Source organism: Acipenser ruthenus, unplaced genomic scaffold (assembly GCF_902713425.1).
Source record: "Acipenser ruthenus unplaced genomic scaffold, fAciRut3.2 maternal haplotype, whole genome shotgun sequence".
Lineage (NCBI taxonomy): Eukaryota > Metazoa > Chordata > Actinopteri > Acipenseriformes > Acipenseridae > Acipenser > Acipenser ruthenus.
This window is the reverse complement of record NW_026708568.1, coordinates 3680-25006: the sequence shown is the minus strand read 5'-3', so window position 1 is coordinate 25006 and position 21327 is coordinate 3680. Positions and strand designations below refer to the sequence as shown.

At 40.1% G+C, this 21327-nt stretch overlaps 1 protein-coding gene across 1 annotated transcript; it reads left to right on the top strand.

Annotated features, from left to right (window-relative positions):
* The first annotated feature begins 877 nt into the window (after nt 1–877).
* On the top strand, nt 878–20325 carry LOC131734381 (DENN domain-containing protein 4C-like). The gene is made up of 10 exons (XM_059021354.1): nt 878–1189; nt 9494–9746; nt 12377–12446; nt 13222–13391; nt 13651–13892; nt 14146–14212; nt 14311–14369; nt 19398–19542; nt 19669–19844; nt 20190–20325. Exons 1-10 carry the CDS (start codon nt 885–887, stop codon nt 20308–20310), a joined length of 1608 nt encoding a protein of 535 aa, XP_058877337.1. The 5' UTR covers nt 878–884; the 3' UTR covers nt 20311–20325.
* The last annotated feature ends 1002 nt before the right edge of the window (nt 20326–21327 follow it).

The window sequence follows — 21327 nt, the reverse complement described above, 5'->3', positions numbered from 1 at the left end:
CATGAATGTCCTGTTTTGTATGAATTATTTTGCAGGCTGACTAACCACTCCATGAACAGCCAGATTAGTGCCTCTGTGCTGTTGCCATAGTGCTCAAGCGTCAATGCCAGTTCAATGAAGCAGTTCAGAAAACGTGCATTATCCTTGCATACAAAAGTCGGTGTTGAAAGCGGTGGAAAATATACCACCGTACAAGAAGAATAAAGATGTTGCTGCAGATTCCAGCATTCCCACGGACAAACTATTTGTCAACCATTCTGGGATACAGTAACACCTGCCTATAAAAATCATCAGATTTGCTAAACCTGATGTTGAGGATGCCTTGCTTTTGTAGTTCTAAAATGTCCTTGTTCAAAATGGAACAAGCAGATTTCAAGTGCAGTTCATTTGCAAGGTATACTTTTTAAAATGCCTTTTATAACTGTATTTTCAATAAAATGCACATTACTTTTAAATTTATAATGAATATATAATTGATTTCAGTGGTACTGAAACTTCAATAAAAACTGACAGCATGGATGTGGTTTAGACTCCTGTTAATGGGCAGCAGTGTGGAGTAGTGGTTAGGGCTCTGCACTCTTGACCGGAGGGTTGAGGGTTCAATCCCAGGTGGGGGACACTGCTGCTGTACCCTTGAGCAAGGTACTTTACCTAGATTACTCCAGTAAAAACCCAACTGTATAAATGGGTAATTGTCAAAGGTTATCAAAATTGACCGCTCGTTTGCGACATCCACAACTAATAAAAGGAAACTCCTTCCTTGAATTGGGTCCACTTGAGCTGGAATGAGTCGTTGGAACTTTATGCTGGCAGACTATTGTTTATGTTAAATCAGTATCTTATTTGACCTGTCTTTTTTTGATTTATTTCAGGTACGTCCAGCCATGATCGAAGACAAAGGCCACCGAGTGACGGACTACTTTGTAGTCGCAGGACTCACGGACAAGTCCACACCTCTAGACCAGGAGATCAGCCTCTCGGATACCAAGTCTAGCGGCCCCAAGGCCCCCATAACAGACATCTCAGTCATCAACAAATCGGCAGGAGAAACAGTGCCTGAGGGCTTCACTTGCATCGAAACCACATACACGGGACAGCCGGCTAACCTGAACCATGGCAGCCTCAAGAGCCCGGAGTTATTTCTGTGTTACAAGAGGATACGGGATAAAGCACCACTGATTGATATTGGGTAAGAACCAGTTAAGCTAAACAGGTTTTCTTCTTTTATTTGATTAAGTCCACCCATCATTTAGGGCTGTTTTTTGGTCCATCAACCGCATAGTGAAAAAGACATGTAACACATGGCTGTGAAAGTGATTAGGTCAAATCATTCCTACCCAATGGGGTTTATTCTGTTGATGTGTTTTCTTGCTAACTGAGGGTGCATAAACAGTAGGTGTGTAATATGTTTCTGGGAAACTCCCTATATGTTTGGAATGCTTCATCAATAAACCTATTAGTGGTCTACCTCAACGTTTCTTAAATGTGGCCACCAGCGTGATCTTGTGCTGCCACAGCAGCTCCCGAGTACCGCATTGTCAACTCCTTAATCGGCACCGCTATGCTACTTGGGACCCTACCCGATTCACTGCAGTGAAAATCGCTACACAGGAAGGTAAAATTGTAATGTGAGATGTGTTCTGTAGTGCATAAAACATACTCAGTAGCTGCACGTAATACAGTGTAGTGCTGTTTTTTCGCATGGCATCTTTCAACGTGTACAAATGTTTACCTTCCTGTGAGCAGTGTCGTAATCAGAGCTGACATTCTGCTGAGGTCAAACTTAGGTTTCAAGCTATAGCTGGCAGTATTTATATGACTTCTTGGTATTTACTATTCAATCTCCAAATCTATGTTACACGGCAAACCAACAGAGAACATTTAAGGAGTCTTTTGTACCTGGCTAAAGTTGCTTTGCTTTTCTTGTCCCTGATCCCTATTATGGTGCTGTATGTCTATGCCCTTGTTTAACAAGGGTGTATTTATGATTTGTTAGAGAACTTTACTATCTAAAATCATTATTTAATTTAGCTCTGACTTGTGTAGCAAGTGATTGATTGTTTTATTTTGTCTGCTGACACACACCCAAGTTGTACCTGTTGTCAGTGCAATAATAATACAAAGTAAACCTTGCAAGTGCCTGTTTTATATCTCCAGTTTATTATTAGAAGGGCCTTGGAATTCATTTCCAGGAGAGAGGGACTGTATAATTTAGCTTTATTACAGAAATGATTGAACACTATTTAGATGTGCATATGTCTACATGTTCTATATGTTTTTAAACGATTAATTATATTTAGGAAACATTTCTTACTGGTGGCCACCAAAGAATATAGTTTGAGACCTGCAGGTCTACACCGCTGTATAAAATGGGACAATTGGGAGATGAGGAAGGACCATTGCAGTGTGGAATCCCTGAGGAATGAAAACCCAGCTGTGATTTTGCCCCTTATCTGTAAGGGTGGACTTGTGTGTTTGTTTTATAACAGAACAGACCACAGTTAGTATCAGAGCTAGGTCTAAAGAAAGATTGCAGGGTGTACTGAAAATGTGATTTCCCCCCCCCATTGGAAGAAACTATACTAATAGATTAAGTGTAAGTGACCATTACATATAAGGGTCATAAATCAACAAGGGAGAAGGGGCTTTTAACTGAAAGTAATTCATCTATCTGGGTGTTTGGATTAATTACTTTCCCAACATTAATGCAACAGTCCTTCTGATTTTGATGGTTTTTAATGGAAGTTACCTTAATGTGTTGACAATATTCCTTGCATCATCTATGTCAAAATGTTGCTAAAAACTTCAGTTCAAAGCTCAGACCCTACTGAGTTTCAGCAGGTGTTCTCCTTGGCTTACTAGGCTGCCTGCCAGTATTTGCTTTGAACCGCCGCCACTGTAGAGCAAATATATTAGCTGACATTTCCTGGAGATCACTGCATGCTGTTTACTGCTTTTCTTGCCATCGTATGCTTGTAGCTGATTAGGGTACCATGGTTAAGGCTACAGGGATTAAGACATGGTGGTCACGGGTGAGAACGTTGAACTTTACCAACACTACTTGAAATTCTACCTTAACCAAAAAAATTAATACAAAATAAACTTTTTTCACGGTTGCTCTAATGGTGTTGAACTAGCTTGGTTGCCTTACTTTGCAATGTAGCCGTTCACACCTTAACTCAATTGACAGCACTGAAAAAAATTGAAACATACATGCAAGGGCAACTCTACTGCCCGATTTTTATCAACCTGTAAAATGCCTGTCAATGTCTTTGACTCAAATCAAGCAAAGTATCTTGGCATAGCTGAGAAAGAAGTGTTTCAGGCCATTCTACTGTTTTAATGATACCTGTGTAGCACAGTGTGGATACTGTGCTTACTACGAAATTATCAGTGAAGTGAAATGTGAGAATGTTAACCAGTTCTGGAAAAACATGGAAATGAGATTTCCAACTCTTGCTGTAATTGCTGTCAGTTGCTTGACAGTACCAGTAAATAGTGTTGACGCAGTGTAACAGGATGAGTTATGTGTGTGGGTCGTCGCAGATAAATACTGAGGCAGACACAGAGTGAGCAGTGGGTGTTGACACGGCGCACAGGCGTTCAGATCTAATAAACAACACAGGCCCGACACTAGGGTACCAACAATGGTAATCCTAGCATTTGGATTTAATAAAGAAAACTAAACAAAACAAAGCTACAAATAAAAGTTTGCCACATGAGGCGAGCGCTAGTCCCACTAAAAGTAAGTCCCTCTCCTGGAATCTACTACTCTTCCCAAACCCCCTCTATACTGTTTGGGATCAGCATCCCCTAAACTGGCTTACCTCTGGGCTCCACAGTGACTCCTGCCTCTTCAAATGGTCTCGGCTGGGCAATGCCTTCACGAGCACCGTCTTGCAGTGGAAGGGTTTTGTGTAGTAGTTTGGTTGTGCTGTGGCAGTGCAGGTGCTCCGGGTGTTAGTGCTGGCTTGGTAGCTTCAGCTCCCGAATCTGTAGTCTGGCAATAGAAATAACCATAAAAAACCACAGCGCTCGTCTGTGTAGTGTTGCTGTCACCTCAAGCTGTAGTGCAGATGCCTGTTGAGCTCCTCGCAGCCTCCCTGGGCTCGCCTCCCAAGCCAATCCAGACCTCCCGATCAGATCAGCACCAGGCGAGCCTAACTGCTCAATTGGTTGCCTAGCAACGCGTCTCCTGTTCCACGTCCCAGCTGCACACATTTGCGCAGGAACCAGCGACCATGGCTCTCCCTGTCATAGGTAGGTATGGGAATAACTTTGCTTTTTACAGACAAAGGAGCTGCATTCATTTCTGTACTTTTACCAGTATCCCATGAACATACAAGATTCAGGAACTTGATTGCCTTAAAGCTGCAATACCCTGTATGCTTTTAAAAATAGTTAGAACATTGTAAGGAATTTTGTAATAGTTTTTATTTTTTTATTTTTTTATATTAGAACTAATTATTTTTATAATGTGATTTTCTACAGCAAACTGAGAAGTTGGGTGTGGTATTTGAGCTCTGGAATGTAAGGAGAGAAGGGGCCTCTACTTGCATGGGGGATGGATGGGTGAATCTCAGAGATAACAGAAGCCAAAGGAATGTCTTTGTTAGGTTTCAGAGAGCACACGTTGAACGTAGAGGAAGGGGTCATAAATGATGTCATTACAAGGACTTGTTTTGGAATCTACAAAACTGAAATTAATCTGTTATTCGGGGCTCAGTTCTCAATCACTGTAGCCCAGAGTGAGCGTCTCTGTCCATGAAAATTATTCTTTTTCTGAGCTATACCAATAAACATATATTTGACATCAATAATAATGTTGATCAGTTCTATATATAGCAGAACTTTGTTAGGCTACCTTTTAGGTGAAAATCGAAATGGTCCCTCCTTAAATGTTTCCTGCTCCCGAAAAATAAATAAATAAATAAATAAATAAGCCCAATGGGAATTTGGTATTTTTAAAAGCATGTTTATTATTTTTGTTTTAGTAAATGTAACACTTTTTCACAGAGCAACCGTTCTTTCGGGCCGCTGTCAGTTACATACCTGAAAACACAAGACAGCTGAGCTGCGTTTCCCACATCGGTTGTTTAATCTACCATTACAGCTACGTACTTGGCTTCCTTTCTGTACTTCTGCATCTAGCAGAATCTGAGACACCGAAGAGATTAAGCCGTTCTGAATCTTGTTACAGGTACCCGAGAATACTGTGGCTATTGACAGGTGATTGCATAAAGGGTACATAAGGACCTTTTTATTTTATTATGTTGCATGTTCCCATGTGTTGCTACAACTGTTTACATAAGGTGTGTGTATTGTTTACATTTTTTTTTTTTTTTACAACTTTTAAATTGCATTCCCTGCCTCAAGATGGCTTCACATGTACATATATGGACCTCTGAGAACTACATTTCCCATCATCCACATATGTAACTGAGATGGATTAACCAGTGAGCAGGAGGATGATGGGAAATGTAGTTACCCTAGCATATTTATTATGAATAATTTTCCTTTAAGGTCTCACTGAACCGACACATTTTAATTGAAGGACGATTCAACTTTTAAATCACACTATTAGGTTGTGCTGTGTGTATAATCTCCAAGGTGCTTTCAATTAAACAGATTGTCACCTTTTTTTTTTTTTTAGTTTTTATTATTTTCTCCCCAATTTGAAATGCCCAATTATTTTTTAGGCTCAGCTCACCGCTACCACCTCTGCGCTAACTCGGGAGGGGCGAAGATGAACACACGCTGTCCTCCGAAGCGAGTGCCGTCAGCCGCCCGCTTCTTTACACTGCAGACTCACTGTGCAGCCGCCTCAGAGCTACAGCGTCGGAGGACAACGCAGCTCTGGGCATCTTACAGGCAAGCCCGCAGGCGCCCGGCCAGACTACAGGGGTCGCTGGTGCGCGGTGAGCTGAGGACACCCTCACCGACTTAACCCTCCCTCTCCCCGGGCGACGCTCGGCCAATTGAGTGCCGCCCCCTGGGAGCTCCTGTCCACGGTCGGCTGTGGAATAGCCTGGACTCGAACTCGCGACGTCCAGGCTATAGAGCGCATCCTGCACCCTAGCGAGTGCTTTTACTGGATGTGCCACTCGGGAGCCCAAATTGTCACCTTTTAATCTGTAGACAGGTGAGTGTCATGTGGCCGATGCAGATGCACATTATAAACACATTATATTGATGGAATTAGACCCTCATTTAAATTCACCGTGGAATATAGTAGGTTTGAAATACATTTTTTGGATTTATTCATTTCAATTTCTGATTTTGGAACAGTAAACACTTCTATCTTTTAGAAAACCAACAGATAGACATACCTTGTAATGTGCAGATAGTCATCATCCAAAACATTTGATTAGAAATATACTGTACGGACAGTTTTTAAGACTCAAGCGAATTTGCAATAAAAAGTCTGATTTTCAAATGAAAGCTTCAGAAGTGCTTTCGTGACCGAGGTTATGATACACAGGCGACCTTTAAGAGAACAGAGACTCAAAATCAAGAAGATCTTTTGGTAATTACTAAGAATATGCATACAAATAAATCTGATAGCGTTTCCTTTGTCACTGAGTTTAATCACTATGCTATTAAGAGTATAATATACAAACATTGGAGACAGTATAACCAGACACACATTGTCAATGACAGGCCATGAACTGGGAGACCAAGAGTCACAACACCTGCCCAAGATCGACAGATCATTTTGCAGCATCTTCGTGATGTCAGTTGTTAATCAGCACAATAAAAAGTCACAGCACCTGCTCTAAAACAGAGTTTGTGATTTTTCATTCGATCACATCTAGTGAATTTTATCCAAATATAAGTGATACGTTTCTTTTGATGCGCCGTATATATATTTTACAAGGAGGCTGTGTGGTCCAGTGGTTAAAGAAACGGGCTTGTGACCAGGAGGTCCCCGGTTCAATCCCAGCTCAGCCACTGAACATTATGTGACCCTGAGCAAGTCACTTCTGAATAAGATGTCTGTTATAAAGTGCCAGCACAGCTTTTCTTCAGTTCAGATACTGTATCAAAAGGGAGAGACAGAAACGGAAGTTAGACTAAGAAGTTGTTTACAGTTTGAACAACACCAGTACTGTATTTACTGTAGAAATATTGCTTGAATCGCTAGTATAGGGAATTGGGGGGCATGCTGTAGGAGCGTTATATCTGAGGCGCGTTATAATCAAGAGCCTTATAGCCAGGGAGCACTGTGTGTGTGTGTGTGTGTGTGTATATACAGTGGTTTGCAGAAGTATTCACCCCCTACCAATAATGTCAAATTTTGTTGAATTACAAATAATGTATGCACAGTTTTTCAAACAAACTTTTTTTATTCAAAGCTGTAGTGGTTAAACTGAACACTGTTATATGCGGAGGAGGTTAAATGTCAGCAAAACTTGCAAAGAAAATGTACAAAATGAAATTTACTGGCTGCATAAGTATTCAGCCCTGTGGAAGGGTGTGGATATTCACTGACACGGGAGACAGAAGTGTATTTGACAACACCGCACATGTGCCCAGTTTTATTTATTACTTTTGTTTTTTTCTTAGTTTAGCCTGCAAAGGGCGCTGTTGTCTGTGGCCTGAATACCAGCGATGGTAGACAGGACCACAGAAATACCCACAGGTAAATAGATCCGCTGGCGAACTCACAGGTGCTCTCAAATAATAATAACAAAAGGCAAAATCAAAAAGAGAAAATAAAACACGTAATCAAAACTACAAAGAAAAGGTGCTGCACTCGGCAGCGTCACCCAGACCATCGCTACTTGCATGGCCTGGGTTCTCGTCCTACACTTGTCCGCTCCCTCAGCCTGCTTGCTATAGCTTATGGGGTCTGCCCAAGGTTTCCCCGCTATCAATATTTTTATTTTCTCTTCTTTGGGTTCTTTTGTTTTTCTTTTCCCGGCCGTTCTCGGTCCTGGAGCAGAGCTTCCGCTAGCTCGTTAGTTCATCTTTCAGGGGCCGACCGGAGGGAACAACAGAACGTTCGTTATTTATAGGGCCGGCAATTCCCCCAAGGCCTGCCTCTCAGCCACTCAGAGAGAGGGAAAGCCCACACACCCGCTTTACAACCTCTCTGTGTCACTGCCATGACTGACAGGTGGATATTGCAAGGCTGCTGCCCTCTTCCTGCAGTACTATGAACACACCAGAAGAGTCAGCACAGATTTTCCCCTGTTACAAGACCCTTAAGTCAGTACTTGGTAGAAGCACCTTTTTGGATAGGCCTCTACTAGCTTTGCACAGTAAGATGGTGACATTTTTGCCCATTCTTCACGGGAAAATTGCTCCAGTTCTGATAAGTTTGTTGGGGATCATCGATGGACTACAATCTTCAAGTCTCGCCATAAATTTTCCATTGGATTCAAGTGAGGACTTTGACTGGGCCACTCAAGAACATTAATTCTCTTCTTGTTCAACCACTCCAGTGTGGCTTTGGCTTTGTGCTTCGGGTCATTGTCCTGCTGAAATGTGAATCTCTTCCCCGGAGTCTTGGCTGACTCAAACAGGTTTTCCTCAAGGATTTGCCTGTACTTTGCACCATCTATTCTCCCCTCTATCCTGACAAGCTTCCAAGTCCCTGCTGAAGAGAAGCATCCCCATAACATGATGGTGCCACCACCATGCTTGACAGGAAGTTTCTTATTGAAGAGGATTCTCCATAGTCAAATGAAACATAAATATCTAAACTGCATGACTTGCTGACAGTTTAACCTGTCTTCCACTTAATGGCTTAAACGTATGGAAAGTTTGTTCAAGAATACAACCCAATAAGAATAATGCATAGTGAAGAACTGGAACCTCTTATTTAGAACAGTATAGAACTGCTCAAAAGCCACCCCAACACTTGACAACCTCAGCAGTAAAAGGTACATTTAGGAAGTAAACACTGGCTGTATAGCTGTCTGCTTGAGGTACACGTGCTCATAAAGTATCATTTTTATTATTTGTTGTGCAATTTGTCAATGTTGGCTTTCTCATTTTCAGACTCCTATGCAAGTGATGCGTTATTTGGCTGCTCATCCTGTCTGTCATTAGGGGTGGCAACATATTGATTAGAAAAAGCAGTGTGGGAAGGGTTAGCGAGTGTGAGTGGGGAATAATGACAGGTGGGATTTTCTATTTTAAAAAGAAAAAAAGAGGACACTTGTTGTAAAGTGGTATTTATTGCATGGGTTACTGCAATTTCTTAAATATTTTGTAACAAAAAGAAATGATTGCCTTTATCATAGCAGGTGTTTACCTTATATAAATGGTTTGTGAATATCTATCTAACTAAGCCTCTCTTTCGGAAACAGCTATGTGGGGACTTGTGAGATTGTCTGCTCTCTGTTCAGGGGATAAATTCACTGTACTTGTGACCCAAGCTAGATTCAAATCCAGGTCTCAATATTTGACCCACTGAGAAGCAGTTAATTTGACTGTCTGACAGAATGCCACTCTATTCCAATCTGCTTTCCACTTTATCTTGCAGGGTTTTGTATGAGGGGAAGGAGAGGCTAATCCAAGGCTGCGAGGTGATCCAGGCCACACCCTACGGACGCTGTGCCAATGTCAACAACAGCTCGGCCAACTCCCAGCGCATCTTTATCACCTTTCGGAGGACACCGTTAATAAGGCCTCAGAACTCTCTGGCAGTCACTGATATCTGCGTGATTATTGCCAGCAAGGGAGAGACCCCACCACACACTTTCTGCAAAGTTGATAAGAACTTAAACTGTGGGATGGTAAGGACACGTTTTGCTGCTCTTCAGAACGCTGTGGTTTCTAGAGCCAAACGGAAAGCCAAACTTAAACTTTTGAACCCAAATGTGAATCAGCCCCGTGCAGTCAGAAAGGATTGGTTACATCAACTAGTGTTGAATGAAATACATACAAAGTTGGATATAAAATATTTGATGTCCAACAGATGGTTTCCATTAACTGGAACCTTTTTTTTTAATTTGGCCTTGTGTCACTGTTCTCCAAGCATTTTTTTTCAGACAGTCAGTTTTTGTGTTTTACAGTAACTGCCCTAGATAATAGGTTAATGGGTGCTTTCCACTTAACCTTTATACTGCTGGGAGTGAAAGCACTTATTTTCATGTGTGGTTCTGCAGTTTATTATGTGTGTTTGCCAAATGAAAGTACATGCAAGTCTGTTACAATTTGATACTGTAATTGTGAGTGTGTGTATAACATATAACTACTCTCCTGCATCCCCTGTTTTCAGAAGATTACAGCTTCAGTGTAGATTTGCGATGAACTCAACCTCTGTTAGATACAATGTTTTGTCCAGTTAACCCTTTCACTGATGCATTGTTTTACCTTATATGGCTAATGTACAAAAAACATTTTATGATGCTCTCGATAAAGTTCCTTGTGGCAAAGTAGTTGATAGTGTACAGGTGTCGGAGTGATGCAGTGCGTAATTATCGGACAGAGAGATGTAATCCAGGGTTTTATTAATTATAATCTTGGTCTGGTGACCAAACAATAATTCCAGACAATACACAACAATGTGTAATGCACTGGAATAAATAAACGGGTTGCAGTCCCAAATAATAAACACACGTATATTTCCCATAATGTACACGGTCACCAGTCCTGGGTGCGTGCTGTAGTGCTCGTGGTGGGTGATGCAAGTTTATGCGTGACAAAAGTGCAGTGATGTTCTGGGTTTGTGCTGGCCCTGGCGACAGCTCCGGAACGTGTTAGCCGTCTACTAATAACAAACAAGAACAATTAGTGACAAAACAAACAAAACACTCACGATACCTTATCACAGTTTCCATAGGTCCTTCCGGGTTATATTTGTTAACCAAAGCGAAGGAACAGATTGCGTCTCTGTCTCCTTTTATGCCGTCACACATGACCCCTTGGTAAACGAGTGCAGCCGCCCCTCCACTCTGCGACTGCCACATCGTTTCTCTTCCGGGATGATGAGTTAATGCACCGGAGTTCCGCCCCCTTTCTAGCTTGCCGACTTCCCTTGAACCCTGGGAAAGAACTGTCGGGCCAGCCTGTCCAAAGTACTCTGTTCTCGCTGCTTAGCGCCCTCACAGGTCGGGAGGGAGATTCACTACCAAGAATCATTGTATTTCTGTCACATTCCTTTATAGGCGGTGCCCAGTAGGAATGAACCGATTCAGTGTCACGTTGTTTCAACCTCCAGACATATCAATGGGGGAAAAATGACCCTATATATTTCGGGTTTCCATTGGCTAAGTTTATTTTACTCGAAGACCTTCTTTTCACCTGACGTCATGCAAATGAAGGGGAAAGGAGGAGGTTACTATGCAAATTAGCCATGCGTTGAGTTCTTGTGTGGTTTCCATGCACAGAGAATAGATACACGAAATAATCGCCAGGAAATCCATGGTTGTCAGGTGACATCTTGTTTGAGTGAAACTGTTTAAAACACAATGTTAAGCTCACGTGGCTGGTTGTTTAAGAATGTGTTTTAATCCTCTTGCCCAAACTGTTTTTAAAATGACCATTGGTGGGGTGGCATATCATTAGTACTGAATAATATTTCAGCTAATTTATCACACGACTTAATTAAAGAAAATAATGAACCCAGAGGTATATAATGAAACTGTCCAACCCAGCTATTGCAGATCACCATGGCTGAAAACTGGCGGATACATAGGATTATAAAAGTCTGTGCCAGGCACCTTCCACGTATGCTCCCAAGGCTGTCTGTATTTGGAGCAGCGGACGTATTCACGTGAAATGTGGGTTTCCATGGGGAAATGGCCGTGGATTTCCCATGTTTTACGTCATGCTCATGAGTAAATGAGATTTACCCTATCCCTCTCTGTGGCCGTTATTTTCTGCCACGAATCTGATCCTCTCGAGCTCCCAAACGTGCACGTGCATCGCCACTTCACATCTAAAGAACCACACATGGAAACTCCCCCAATGGAAACACAAAATGGATTGGGCCATTTTTCATTTGGCTCGATCACAATGTCTTGAGTAAAATTAGAACACACATGGAAACTCCCTCTATGATACAGATGTTTTTTCACATTTCCAAACTCCCATTTCTAGTTTTATGTATTTTCCTTATTTTTATAGCAGTCTTTTGAATTATTGAAAACTATACATTTGAATACTGCAGATGTAGTAATTAATACAGCCAAAACAATCTGTGTTTCTAATTAGTTGTGACTTTTTGGGTTTATGAACTTCTACTGTAATCTGAAATTGTTACCAGTGCCCTTTACTGTGAATTATACTTATGTGCCTATTTAAAATGAAAGACTATTTAAGAAATGTAAGACGTGTATTCTTTTGGACTAGCCTGGTATTTTATTTTTCCTGAACAAAGGTCATCTCTTTGTAAATCATTGTGTATTTTTTTCTTTTAAAGTGGGGTTCCAGCGTATATATTTGTTACAAGAAGTCGGTCTCTGCTTCCAATTCAATAGCATACAAGGCTGGTAAGTTGCTATTTTTATATTACTGTGTTTCACACTGGGGGTCAAGCATATTGACTCATCAAGTGTTACAAATCAAATGCAAATGATCTTTGGTGTGTCTGTACTGCTTTTGTGAAATTCTCTAAGCAACGTAGTCTTTCAGCATTGTGCAACTTCCTAACAGATCGAAGTACTACTCCTTCATATCCATGTCTCCATGTTGTTGGGCTGCCTGTTGCTAACATTGTGATCCTGATGTATTATGATAAACGGAATGTGAGCAGTGAGCCCAGCTCTTTTGAACTGTGGTTAAGACGCCTGCTTGCGGTGGTACAGTTACCGGTTTGTGCCCAGCCTTCACCCTGTCACACATTTTCTGCTTTTAATTAGATTTTCATCTGTGTGATATATTTTGCCCCACAAGGTGATAGTTAGTGTATTGGTGCATTCTTGTTATCCAGCATGTTGATTTATTGATCTTAAATCGGTGGAAGAGATCTGGTAAATATTTCCTTACAAGACAGGAACATGACACAATGTGATCCTCACCCACCCTTAAGAAAACAAAAACGTCTACAGCTATACTGCTATAGTATACGCAACATATATGTAAACATACATTTAAACTACAGTAAATAGTCAGCACTGATTTTATTAAAGTGCACCTTTTACGTATCATCATATGTCATAAGGAAAAGTCTCTCTCTTTTTTTTTGTTAGGGTGCCACCACTTATGGTTACCACTATATAAATAACCTCCCGAAAAGGGGTACTAAAACGTTGTGTTGTGTGACAGGTTTGATCTTCAGGTATCCAGAAGAAGACTATGAATCATTCCCTCTGTCAGAATCGGTCCCCCTATTCTGCCTTCCAATGGGAGCTACCATAGAGTGCTGGGCTCCTAACACCAGATATCCACTGCCAGTCTTCTCAACATTCGTCTTAACAGTATCTTCTGGGGAAAAGGTGGGTGATTTTCTTTAATTACTTACTAGTAAAGATACAGATGCAATTTTTTGTGGGAAATGTCTGTTTTTTTATGTAAAGCATTGTCACTTGTTTGTTTTACAAACCACTAAATTGACCAATTATGACATGCAAACCCAAACGTCCAAGTTCTATGAGAAATTCTAAAGGTTACGTTCAGTTGTTTAGCTGAGAAGTGCGTATGATCTCTGTTGCAGAATTGGTGCAAACTACTTTTTAACATTTTTTTTTCCCCCAGGTGTATGGTGCTGCTATTCAGTTCTATGAGCCTTACCCCATGGAGATGCTGACGGAGAAGCAGAAACAGCAGCTGGGCCTCATCACTGCGGTGGAAAAGAAGATAATCCCCAACAAGCGTGTCAACACCAACAAGTGCATCTGTCTGCTCTCGCACTGGCCCTTCTTTGAGTCCTTCCGCAAGTTCCTCATGTTCCTCTACAAGCTGTCTGTCTCTGGACCTCACCCTCTTCCCATTGAAAAGTAGGTTTTACATTTTAATTGACCAAAACACCATATGAGGAGATAAGCTGCAATTAGCCAAATATTTAAAATTCAGACCTTGTTGATGGTCCTGTTTTATATATGTATATGTCTATACTGTAGGTAGGGACACAAACCAGCTTTCCACTAAGCCACCACTCTGAAAATTAAATATGGTGGGAGTTAAAATTTGTACAGTATCAAGTATGTGTGGGTATTCATTTTTTTCTAATAATGATGATTTCGGTTTTAGGCACATCTCCCACTTTATGCACAGCCTTCCTTTCCCTTCACCGCAGAGACCAAGAATCCTAGTTCAGGTAAGACATTTTTAAATATGTTTCTCCAATGTTACCTCTCATAGTATACTATGTGCTCTGAGTGATGATGGAAGCTAACCTGAGTTATGTTGTTTCAGCTCTCTGCCCATGATGCCTTGATACTTTCTCAGCCTGTTTGCACACCTTTACCACTAAGGTATGTTCAGAATCAGAAAGCTTATCTCCGGTGTAGAGTTTATATACCTATTCTTGGAATGCTTCATACTAAGCAGTTATACATTGTGTAATATTCAACAAGTGTATTATACATATGCTCTATCTCTAGTTGGTCAACTAAGCCCTTTTTTTTTTTTTTTTTTGCAAGACATGGTACTATTTATTTATTTTTTTCCCCCAGAACTATCATCTCATTATATATATTGGGAGCTGCTTGTCTGGTTTCTGAGAGAATGTCTGTGATCATTTATGAGATTCTATACCTTTCAATGTACCTCAATGGTGCTGACATTGTTTTATGAAATGGATTAGTTGCTTGCTGACATTTACTCTTGTCGTTTGTGTTAACCCCTTAACCCCCTACAAGGGACACTTCGTTATTATAGGGAAAGCTCTTTTATAATGTCTTATGTTCAGTACTGACTGTTAATTTAGCTTTAAAATAACACAGCATTCAGGGAATATTTATATTGCATACAGATAGGTTTACATTGCAGCTACACTGTTAAAAGTAAACAAGCATGTCCTTTGTAGGGAAATTTGACTTTATCAAAAATACTTTATATGTATAAAAGAAAATAATGTTAATACAATCGTATAAACATTAGATACAAGCAAGCAAAGATGAGTAGGTCACAGCATGCCCTAATGTATATGTTTGTATCATAACACAGACATCCGCGGAGTCAAATCAAATAATTAACTGACAATTCAAACAAAAACATTACATTAAATACTATGAATATATTAGCATTTCCACCCTCATTTCTTCCAATCAGTATGGCTCCACCCTACTATCACACACCTTCAACACATCCCCTGGTAAGGGGGGAACTGGTACAAATCTATAACATCCTATAGTGCGTCACATTTAAGCATTTTACAGACCTAATCTGTTAGAAACTGTTTCAAACTAGTTTTTTGTTTGTAGTGTTCTGTTTTCACACTGTGTCTCCACTCCTCCACCCATCTTGATTAGACACCTGCTAACTTTTGCTCTCTTCCCAGATGCCAAGATACGAGAGACTGCAAATGTCTAGTTTTTTAGAGACAGGAAAATTGCAGAGTCTTGCGTGTGCTTTAAGATGTATCAAAATATGAAAATATAAAAACATACAAATATGAAAATTATCATAGAAGAAACTTATAACCAAATACATAATTAATACTTTAAGAAGAATGTCATCTCTTACAACTCACATCCTGCTTTTTCTGAATGGAGACACCAGTGAAGATTCTCTAATAAATACATATTGATGCCACAATTCACTGTTTGTATTAGTTATTCCACAATGATACAGTACTCCAGTCAAGGTTATACTTGTTTAGTCTGTAACAGGATTTCAAACATGTTGTACCAATTCATGTTACCAATGTATTTTATGGAATATATAAGAATATTGTATAGATTGTGTATGGTACAAATTGATATCTACCCAACAAGAGGTACTGTGCATACCTGGGCTCATCCACTTTTAATTCTCTAGTGATTCTTTAGTGTCAGTATCTGTATCTATTGTATGTCTATATTGATCTCTTGTGGCAGACTCTTGAAGAAGCACACTGACATTTGGAGTCAAAAGACCAAATTCTGGTCATGCCTTGAAATAGCTGTACAGTTAAATACAGTGCCTACAGTAAGTATTCACCCCCCTTGGACGTTTTCACAGTTTGTTGTGTTACAACCTGAAATCTTGATGCATTTAAATGGGATTTTTTTTTCCTTTTGATTTACACAACCTACTCAACACTTTGAAGAGAAAAGAGAATTTTTTATTGTGAAACAACAGTTAATGAAAAATAAAAAAAAAACTCAAATGTCTTGGTTAGATAAGTATTCACCCCCCTGAGTCAATACTTGGTAGAACCACATTTGGCAGCAATTATAGCTGTGAGTCTTTTGGGGTAAGTCTCTACCGCAGTGGTGGAATGACCTTCCTACAGATGTCAGGACTGCCCAGTCCCTGACCACATTCCGGCGCCTCCTTAAGACTCACCTCTTCAAACAGCACCTGTAGAACTCCTCTGTTTGTAACCTGGGACACTATCACCCTTCATTTAAATGTGCTTTATTTTGCTCTTATCTGCCCCCTATTTTACTGCATTTAATCCTGTACTTCAGAATACTGTAATCTGCCAAGTGTTTAACCTGTAGTATTTTGTATTTAATCATATCCTGATGTAACTATCAGTATTTAATCATATCCTGATGTAACTATCACTATTATCTGCGGTATTATTGAATTGTGGTTTGTCAGACTTGAACAAAAGTTATTGTATTTCTTGCTCTTATTGTATTACTTGTATTGTAACACTTGAATTGTATTTGCTTACGATTGTAAGTCGCCCTGGATAAGGGCGTCTGCTAAGAAATAAATAATAATAATAATAATAATAATAATACCAGGTTTGCACATCTGGATCGTGCAATATTCGCCCATTCTTCTTGGCAAAATTGTTCAAGCTCTTGTCAAGTTGGATGGGGATTGTTGGTGGACAGCAATCTTCAAGTCTTGCCACAGATTCTCAATTGGATTCAAGTCCGGGCTTTGACTGGGCCACTCTAGAACATTCACTTTCTTGTTTTTAAGCCACTCCAGTGTCGCTTTGGCTGTGTGCTTGGGGTCAATGTCCTGCTGAAAGGTGAATCTCCATCCCAGTCTTAGGTCTTTTGCAGACTGAAGCAGGTTTTCCTCAAGGATTTGCCTGTATTTAGCTCCATCCATTTTGCCCTCTACCCTGACAAGCTTCCCTGTCCCTGCCAATGAAAAGCATCCCCATAGCATGATGCTGCCACCACCATGCTTCACAGTAGGGAGGTGTCACCTGGGTGATGTGCTGTGTTGGGTTTGCGCCAGACATAACGTTTTGGATTTAGGCTAAATAGTTCAATTTTTGTTTTATCGGACCACAGAATTGTATGCCACAGTCTCCCACATGCCTTTTTGCAAATTCCAAGCAGGATTTTACATGGGCTTTTTTCAGAAATGGCTTCCTTCTTGCCACTCTTCCATACAGGCCAAATTTGTGGAGTACCTGATTGTTGACACATGGACAGTTTCTTCCATCTCAGCCATGGAACGCTGTAGGTCTTTCAGAGATGTCATTGGCCTCTTGCTGGCCTCTCTGACCAATGCCCTTCTTTACCCGGCTGCTCAGTTTGGGAGGACGGCCTGCTCAATGCAGATTCTGGGTGGTGCCGTATACCTTCCACTTCTTAATGATCGACTTGACTGTGCTCCAAGGGATATTCAATGCCTTTGGAAACTTTTTATACCCCCCCTGATCTGTGCCTTTCCACAACTTTATCCCGGAGTTGTTTTGAAAGCTCCTTTGTCTTCATGGTAGTATCTTTGCTTTGAAAGCACTACGCAACAGTGGGACCTTTACAGAGACAGGTGTATTTAATCTGAAATCATGTGAACGACTTATTGCACACAGATGGACTCCATTTAACTTATTGTGTGAATTCTGAAGGCAATTGGTTGCACCTGAGCTTATTTAGGTGTGTCATAGCAAATACTTATCTAATGAAGACTTTTCAGGTTTTTATTTTTAATTGATTTGTTTCTTCATCCGCCCCCCCCCCCCATTTTTTCACACATTGAAAGTGTTGAGTAGGTTGTGTAAATCACATTCAAATGCATCAAGATTTCAGGTTGTACCACAACAAACTGTGAAAACGTCCCAGGGGGGTGAATACTTACTGTAGGCACTGTACATGGACATATGCCTTATAATAGAGGTACAGTACAATAATTGAAAACCTAACTAGACATGTCTCCAGAACCTTTTTTTTTTTTTTTTTTTTTTTACTGGATTTTGTCCGGGACAAAAAAGTAGACGTGTTTAACACATCATCATGCAGGATCATTGGTGTCTACAAGGTTTAGTCTTAAAGCTAAGCATGACACATTGGTCCCTAATGGGTTCTGAGTATTAGTGAAAACATAACTATGTGTCTGTATTATATGTTCTTGCAGAAGGGATTCTGACATATTGCTCGAGCTGCAAGTAGACTGCTATTGGCATTGAGAACAGTGATTTGTAGCTGGCTTATTTGTATTTTTTTCATATTTTCTATATAAAAGTAGGCCACTGTTTTAAAATAAATGCCTTTTCCTGATCAATTGATGTTTTATTGATATTTAAATATGGAATGTTTCTGGTATAAATGTGTATATATATTTTTATATTATGAAAAAAAGGAAATGCCTTCTTAAGGGTACAAAACCCTAACCCTAACCCTAACATTTTAACTGAGGGGAAAAATAAGAAATTCTGGGAACAAGAAATTTCAAATCCCTTCCAACTATAATAATTTGAAATCAAGTAGGACCACTCCCCTGGGCAAAGCTATTTAATACCTGTTTTCTGTTTAGTCTATCTTTTAATTTGGAAATGCTCTCTTGTGAAACAGAGTTTACAATACTGGTAAATAGCCAATCCGTTATGCAGTAAATGCATTATTCAGTATTGTATCAGTATCTGCTTTTTATATTTGGGAGTTACTGTTTCATGCTTTGTCTTTGTTTCTTTGTACTAAATTAATTTGTATGTAATTTTAGATCTAATTTGTTTGGTTTCTGTGAAGAAAGTTGTCCAAGTTCCCTATTATGCAGGGTTTTTTCTTTTTTTACTTTCTCTGCTGACTTTTTGGATATCTATAGTTAGTGGGTCTAGCTAACAAAGTCAGGTCATCAATCTTACATGTGGTGCATTTCCATTTGCTCTACAAGTCTCGATTGTGCAGTATAAAAAATAATGCAGTGAGCAGCATTATCGTTTTGCATTTGTCCTTTTTTCTATGCCGCTAATCACCAGTCAGTTGCCTGAAGCAGAAAATATCCATGCCTCCCTCTTTCTGTGGAAAACGTATTCTGCATATCTCCTCATGTAAACTCGAGATGTATTAATGATCTTCTCCTGTAAAGAAGAGGTGCTGTGTTTGCCATGAACCCATACTGCATTTTTATATAATGTTACTTTTCTTTTTTCTTCCAATCAGTGGGGCAAATTTTAGCACTTTGCTAATGAACCTTGGTCCAGAAAACTGTGCCACCTTACTGCTGTTTGTCCTGCTGGAGAGTAAAATTCTGCTTCACTCACTGAGACCTGCTGTACTGACTGGAGTAGCAGAAGCTGTGGTAGCAGTGAGTGGTCTTTTTTTACATACTGCATTGTGGTACTATTTAAGCACAGAAGCACTAAAACAGATCAAATTAAGGTTATACAGTGTATGAGCCTGACCGTGTGTTTTTGTTGTGCCTTTATTTCAGATGATCTTCCCTTTCCAATGGCAATGTCCCTATATCCCTCTCTGTCCCCTGGCTCTCTCTGGGGTCCTCAGTGCGCCTTGTCCGTTTGTTATTGGAGTGGACTCCAGATATTTTGACCTCTATGATCCACCTCCAGATGTGGTCTGTGTGGATCTGGACACAAACACGATCTACTTGTAAGCATTCACATGTTTTATGTGTATTTGGTCTGCTGCATGTGGTACACAAATATAGAGTGGTTCTGGCTGATAGTGAAACCATTACACCAAGGGTTGAAAAAGTGACAGACAGTAGCCTATAATGCTCAGAGATGCAGTGTTTTTGCTATGCATTGGAGGGCACTATTGACCACTCGACCTATAGTCTGTTTTTTGCGCATCAGCACAAACTATGTGACCCTGCATTATCCAATTTGGATGCGGGTTTACACCTTAAGTGAAGCAGACAACTGTTTCGATTAGTTCCCACATCATTACAAACTCTCAAATATATTTTCTGTGGGTTGTTTTATACTATAATAGATCGGATGACAAGAAGCATTATACCTGGAAACACCTCCCAAAGAAACCCAGCAAAAGTCTCCTCAACTCCCTGACTAACCTGCATCACCAGCTGGCAACAGGTACCGTTATATGTGATTAGAGGAGGATTCAGACTGCTTGAGGCAGCTGCTGAGAGTTAAAGAAATGCAAGGCTGCAGAGCTTCAAGAGAGCACTTCTGTTTTATTGATGCAATTTTATATCTCAGAGAGTCTGTGCCTACTGCTGAACTACTAATGACAACAGATGGTGGTAGTCCCATCCTGCCAGTGCATCACATTCACCTCGTAGGAGCTGTTTGAGGAATCCGTTGATGGGATAGAGTAAGATTGTGGTTTATAACTGTTTATAAAATGGAGTGGATACACTTCTGATTGATTTGTAAGTGATAACATAGATTAGTATTAAGTTGAGATGAGACAAATGTGGGTATTATTGTAGACCGTTAATCAGAGAGCACTGTTGTAATGTTTACAGGCGGCGCTATACTTTTCAAACAAAGGGATTGTTTAAATCTCCCGCCGCACGTTCTGATTGGCTAGTTTGTGCCTGAATTGGGCTTGCAATCTGATTAGTTCATTATCATTATTTAAAAACGTACATCACTTTTGCGAAATCATTCAGATTTTATTCTGAATTCCCGTTATTTTTCCCATAAGAAATTACATTTCTTTAGACACCAAATAAGTTGAGTTACGACTTTGGTTAGACATCACAAACAGTTTCATTTTCTTAGGGTTTTTCTACCTGCATTATTCTATGCTTGTTAGGCAATTTAAGAAAAAAAAACAAACACATTTTCTTTCTTTTGCCTTACTGTAGGCTTTGTGCTAACCCCCTCCCCCCCCAAATAGACTGGGTAATTCAATTTCAAAAAGACAGGTTTGATTAGCCTTTGTTTCATGAGTGCCTGGCGTATTCAAAGTGTTAGAGATCGTTATCACCAAGCAAAGCCAGACGTATTAGATTAGATTTAATTAGATTTTGTTTTCTGTTAAAATCTAAAATATCCATGGCATTTGCGATATATTGGTGATGACAAAGACTATATGATCTACACAAACAAACCCCATACATTAATGCGAGAGACTAAGGCCTAAGGCTTTTTACAGTTTTCAT